Below are 6580 nucleotides of genomic sequence, written 5' to 3' on the forward strand. Positions count from 1 at the left end.
GTATAGGTTTTAGCACTGATTTGATTATCTTTCCCCCGCACGCTCCCCCACTGACTCCATTTTGCAGGTGCACACCGACTGACTGCCCTATGTTCATGACAGACTCTTCCACTCTAGACATGCTTAGCTACCTAACATGTCCATCACAATCAATATAGTCATCATTTCTTACCCTCATCCCTCCTACCACCTCAGCACCATCTATGGCCAACTCACCTCCAACATGGCCCTCCACATCAGCTTCATCATCAACCTTCTTGCTCCCCACTTCAAATCTCTGCGCTTGATCATCGCCATTGAAAGTTTGATTTTCATTTTCATTCTGCTCAGTGTAACATTTACACTACTAGTACACTAACTTCGAAATAACCACTTGTTCTTCACACACTTTGACTGGGTAGGTTATCCCCCTGCAGCTAAGTGTGATTATTGTATTTATGGACTCCATACATTTTGTGGCAATCCTTACCTTCCCATTGTGGAAAGAATTCATTCTGGCTGTGTCATCATCGATGCCTACGACTTCCCCCCACAACCTTCTAATGCTACTGAAGATTTTGCTGCTCCATAGGTTTAATGGCACACCATAACAAGTAAGCTAAGCAAGCCTTTCCTGTTCAAATCTCATCCCCGGTGACCACTCCTTACTTGACTCACTCCATTCGGAGATCCACCCCTCCATTAGTTTGATCTTCTCTTTCATGGTATCTACTGATTCAAAAGTCAGCACTATGTCTCTGCCACCTCCCTCTCGAATCTGGATGTCTTCCATTCCTCTGTTCTTCAATTCCTCTTTAAACGCAGTCACACAGTTTAGAGGCTTGAGTCTCACAATCACACTGTCGTAAAGCCAGCCATTTCCTTCCTCCGAAACATTTATATTCATACTAGCATTGTGCGCTAACCTTTCTCCTCTTAATGCTTGTGCATAAGACTTTCTCCCTTGGACCATATTTGGGACTCTGCTGGAACCACCAATATGCCTTCTTCCAACTGGTGCAGTTAAGGGCCTTTGTTTTTTCTCTTTCCCTTGTACAAAGTTTGCTATTTTTACTTTCAACACCCTGTTGTCACACCACATTCCATGTGCTTTTTGAACTGCCACATTTGCTGCCACTGAACATGCATATCGTACAAAGCCAAACCGTGAACGAGTCATCTTTCTTCTCTTGTTGGGTATAAACACATCCTTTACAACTCCAAAGTTTGTAAAAACTTTATATAACCCTTTTGGATCCATGGATTCGAGTAGGTCATCCACAAATATCGTGTATACCTCATTTTCCAATTCTTGATTCCTACTTCCTTGACCTCCATGCTTGCGCAACATCGGCCTTCACCCACGATCGTCCATGCTTAAAGCAACAGCAACCCCTGAAGAAGAGATAATTTCTTGTTCTTTTGGTTTTGAATATGAAGTACTACTCTGCACGATGTCGAATGATAACCAGGCCAACGAGATGGTAAAAGCCAAAAAGAAAGAGAATTGGATAATTTCGATTAACAATACGCTAGCTACAATGAAAAGGTCGCCGAAGTTGAGTATATATAAAGTTCCGAACAAACTTTTAAAACTCAAGGAAGATGCCTATACACCTAGTATTGTGTCCATTGGACCTTTTCATCATAAGAACAAAGCGGTGCAAGCTTTTGAAGAGCACATATGGCGATACATGCTACATCTTTTTATGAGAATATCTGAAGCACCTGATGATGAAAAACCTAAATCTACCCTCCACTACCATGCTAAAATTTGAAGAAGAAGCTCGCAGATGCTATTCAGAAAAAATAAACTTTGATGAGTACAAGTTAGCTGAAATATTGCTAGTTGATGGTTGTTTCTTACTCGAACTGCTTTTGAGATATTCAGATATTGAGAACCATGAGGAGGACAACGTTGAGGACCCCCTTATCAATAATGCTCGGACTATTGCAACTCTTCAACATGATTTGGCATTACTTGAGAACCAGATTCCATTTTCTATTCTGGGGACTTTGTTCGGCATTAGAAGAGACAACGTGCCACAACCACTACGATCCTCATTTATTGAGCATAATGTGGCCACTTTAGCACTACTCTTTTTCAAATCGGCTTTGGGTTTGAGCAACAAAGCAATTCAAAGTAAATCCTCGAAACTCTCTGGTAAGCATTTACTTGATATCTTGCACAATTTTTACCTGCACACATCTCTCAAAAGGCGTCAAATTTTGCACAAATCTCACCTCCCCATATCTTGCAAAACCCGCCATGATGATGATGATGATTGTCAATGCTTGCTAATAAATGGATTCGAAAATTGCGCCACATAACTTTTGAAGACAGTAATTCAATTTCAAGGCAAAACTGACACTGCCCCAGAAGAAAATTTCCTAGACATAGAGTTCACAACTGAAGTTGTTAAAATGCCACTATTAGAGATACGCGAAGCTACAGAATCAATCTTCCGAAATCGGATTGCTTTTGAGCAATACAGCATTGACACCTCACATTGCATTGCATCCTATATCTTCCTTATGAGGAGTCTCCTTCATTCCTCACACGATGCTGAAATTCTTCATCACAGAAAGATCATGGGATATGATTTGAGTGGGGGTGGGAGTCGCAGTCATGAAGATGTTTCGATTCTCTTCAAATCTATGTGCGGCAGAGTTGTTTTGAAGGACTTTTGTTTTTCTGATTTGTGTACCGATGTTAACAAGTACTCTAGGTCTTGGTTGGACTGGCACAGACTTAGAGCCATAATGAAGGTGAAGTGGTGTGAATATATGATAGCATTGCCGTGTGATTATTTCACCAATCCATGGACTACCATATCTGTCATTGTTGCAATTGTGCTTCTCAGCTTCACTGCCCTGCAAACATATTACACTATCCGATCTTATTATCCTCACTAATTTCAACTTTATTCATGAAAAGCCATTGACAGTGATTTGGGAAGAGAGGATTTTGCAGCCAATAATGCTAAGATTACTATCTCTTCTTAGCATTATTGTTTTGATCACAGATCGATTTGGTAAGGTGCAGTTAAATTTAAAATATGTTTTCTGTTGTTTTAATCAATAATGTGATTTGTATTTTTTATTTTTTTTAGAAGTGTACTTTTCGCTAATTGTAAGGTGTGTTGAAAGTATTCAACAATTTAATAAGATTCTTAAATAAAGTATTTTTCTTAATAATGCACGTGTGTGTATGAAGGAATAAATTTGAGAAGAGGGTTTTGGTTCATAATATATATCCATACTAGCGTATGCCCGTGCCTAAAGGCACGGTGTAAATAATATTAAGATTAAAATGCAGTTATAAAAATATATTTAACAGAGGCAAAATCTAAAACTGAAATAATTTTCTGCAGTCGGAGAGAAGGGAGAGATAAAGAAGAGGAACGAAGAGGGAGATAGAGATAAGGATGAAATGGGAGGAGACATGCAACAGAAACGGAGAGAGAGAGAGATAAAGATGGAAGGGGGAGGAAACGTGGGAGAGAGAGAGAGAGTAGAGTGTGTTTGGGCGGGAAACAAATTAGAAACAAATTAAGGGGGGTCATCTCAGCCATCTATCTAAATAGACAAATGAATCATAACCATTGAAATGTCCTAGTAGGACAATTGTGTCTAACATATTTTCAAAATCCGTTCTGCTTTATTATATAGATTGTCTAAATGGTACATGGCAAAAATGTTTTTAATGAAACTCAAGGTTTTGGGTTTAAATCTTACTCACGTCTTTGAATAATATTTTTTTATATTAGGATAGAAAAATTTGTCACATGGTAGAAAGAAAAGCTATCACACTATTAGACACCAAGTCATGTGCTCACATATATAATAGTATAGATAGATATATATAATATAAACAAAAACATTGTGAGGTCTTTGAGCTTAAAACATTCAACACAAATTTTTTGATTTTTTGAATTTATAAAATACATAAATACACATGTCATTCAATCATTGGTCATTATTGTTTAAATCAAATTAATAATTAATTATTTGGTTTATATGGTTATCATCATCAAATCACTTCAATTTAGAAAGTAAATCAATTTTTGAATCTATACTACATGTCAAGGAAAAGGTTTCTAATGAGAAGAGACCTGTGAAACTTAAAACCCTCATATTATTTTTCTAGAATTCTTATATTTTAAATAATTAAAAAAATTTCTATTGGCTAATTTTATCGAATCATTTTTATTAAAAAGAAAAGAAAAGAAAATTATTATGCCTTAATTTACACATTTCAAAAGGAAAGTTAATTAATCTATTTAAAAATTTAAATTTCAAAATTTGGAAAAAAAAAACTTAACTAATCAATTTTAAAATTTAAATTTTTTGTACCACTAAAATATACGAATCAATTCATATCTTCTATATATTTTTTCTCTTGATGTTTAATTTTGTGAGTAATTAAAAAAATTATTTTTATTAATTGATAAAAGTTTCGTAAATATTAAGATTATATTTTTTTTATGATATTGAGTTACTAAAATAGCAAATTTCATTTTTCCCCTTATACTTTGTCTCAATGATCAATTACCCCATCAAATTTTGAATAATTTCAATTTTACCCTTAAAATTTTTGAAATCATATTAATTTACCCCCTATCATCACATTTAAATAGAAAAGGTTTTTTAAAAAAAGAAATTACACTTTGACCCTAAATTTCAAAATAAAGATGCAAACTCACCCTCTATCAAACACGTTATCCACAATGTCAACTATGTATGCGAATCAAGAACATACCTTTGATGAAACTATACATCAATTTATTTCAATTCATATATGGTTCTTCAAACATTTCAAATCCAAAACACAGAACCCGAATGCCAAACCAATCATTCATTCACATTGATCATTTATTTGCATCGATCATTCAACCATAACAATATATCACACCGAACAATCTCAACATTTTCATTAGGCTTTCCAGACAACAAAGAATGCACCATTCCATCATAGATCTTCAAAGTCTTGTCTTTACTCTTGGCTTGCTCAGACAATTCTCTACTCACATCTAGATTAGTCACAACATCTGCACTACTATTAATGACAATGGATGAAATGCTCACATCACACAAATGCTTATTCACATAAATAGTAACTCTCAAAACCTCCTTCACAGTCCCCAATCTGGGTTTCCCATTATATCTCATAGTATTCAAAACCCCAATCAATTTCTTCTCAAGAGCCTTCACAAACTTATCCAGAAGATTAGTAGTGGGAACTATTAGGGAAAATAGATGATTTTCCACAAGTAAATCAATCAAAAGAAATAAAATATTGCAAAAAAATTAAATCAACAATGACATAAGAATTTTTATATGGTTTCCTCAATGTGTACATCTACTAGACCCTAATCCAATTCCACTATCAACCACAAGTTTTCAAACGATTATAAATGAGATATAAATGGTCTCACAAAACACCTTTAGGTGAATTCTAAATAATTACAAATAAATAGAGGAAAGACCTCACCAAATAGACGAACAAATTATCTTCGAAATAGAATTAAAGAAGACCACAAATCCGAACCAAACCTGTCATGACCCGAACCCGCTCCTATGGATTAAGGTCAAAACCTGCCAGTAATCATGGGATTACATGTGGCCTCAAACATGATTAAACATGTTTCAGTAGAAATAAAGGGGCCGAACGGAAGCAGACTTAAATATTTTGTCCAATGAGCTGTGCTTACATGGCATAGTAAAATTATCACAAAAGTATTTCATAATAACTCACACATATATGCAGAATTAACATCTTATACATCCAGGAACTTCAAATAGCTAGTCAGCCAAACAAAAGTATATGTACATATGTGATCCATCATATTCACCAAGATAGCAAAAAGTGGTAAACAAAATAACAAAAACAACGTCTTATGTGTGGGACATTCAGGCTGACTCCACAAAAATCGACTTCCTCTTATATTCTTCACTGAGGCTAGGTTTGGACATCTCTTTGCTCACCTACACACATATTGTAACACCCACATTCTTTAATCCTTGGAGAGTGTATTTAATTCCCTTATTTTCTTTTTGGGAGTCTTTGGAGTTGTTGACTGTTGGTTTCGGAGGAGTATGATCCAATTTAAGCTCGTTGGGTTTGTTTGTTTGCGCACGCTTGTTCTTGTCAAAAAGTTCCTTGGGAACTTAGAAATTCTATTCTAGGGTCGACACCGGCCTTCCTAAGGGTCAACCCTTACCTGTTGGTGAAGTTTCTAGTATAGTTGCTGGAAAATAGGGTCGACCCCCTCCTATCTAAGGGTCGACCCTCTTATATGGAAGAATCTGTGTGTTAGTTGCTGGAAAATAGGGTCAACCCCCTCCTGTCTAAGGATTGACCCCCTTGCTTGTACCAGATTACCTTTTCTACATAAAGGGTTGACCCCCCCTGCCCAAAGGGTCGACCCCTATGTGTTTTTTTCAAGATTTTTGGGCTGGTTTGGGCCCTACTTTTTGGGAATTTTGCCTTGTTCCATTCATTTGACTTTGGGGCTATTATTCTGTTATTACCTTGCTACTATAAATAGGCTCCAAACATATTTCATTTGACTTTTTCTCCTCTTTCCTCTCTCTCAAA

General features: G+C 35.9%; 1 protein-coding gene and 1 pseudogene across 1 annotated transcript; one reads left to right on the forward strand and one right to left on the reverse strand.

Annotated features, from left to right (window-relative positions):
* Positions 1–1713: 1713 nt before the first annotated feature.
* On the forward strand, positions 1714–2895 carry LOC114264960 (UPF0481 protein At3g47200-like). The gene is made up of 2 exons (XM_028205691.1): positions 1714–2143; positions 2339–2895. Exons 1-2 carry the CDS (start codon positions 1714–1716, stop codon positions 2893–2895), a joined length of 987 nt encoding a protein of 328 aa, XP_028061492.1.
* Positions 2896–4854: 1959 nt separating this feature from the next.
* On the reverse strand, positions 4855–5542 carry LOC114264958 (caffeoylshikimate esterase pseudogene; annotated as a pseudogene).
* Positions 5543–6580: the final 1038 nt, after the last annotated feature.

The sequence above is a fragment of the Camellia sinensis genome, chromosome 10 (assembly GCF_055761805.1).
Source record: "Camellia sinensis isolate YWXY chromosome 10, ASM5576180v1, whole genome shotgun sequence".
NCBI lineage: Eukaryota > Viridiplantae > Streptophyta > Magnoliopsida > Ericales > Theaceae > Camellia > Camellia sinensis.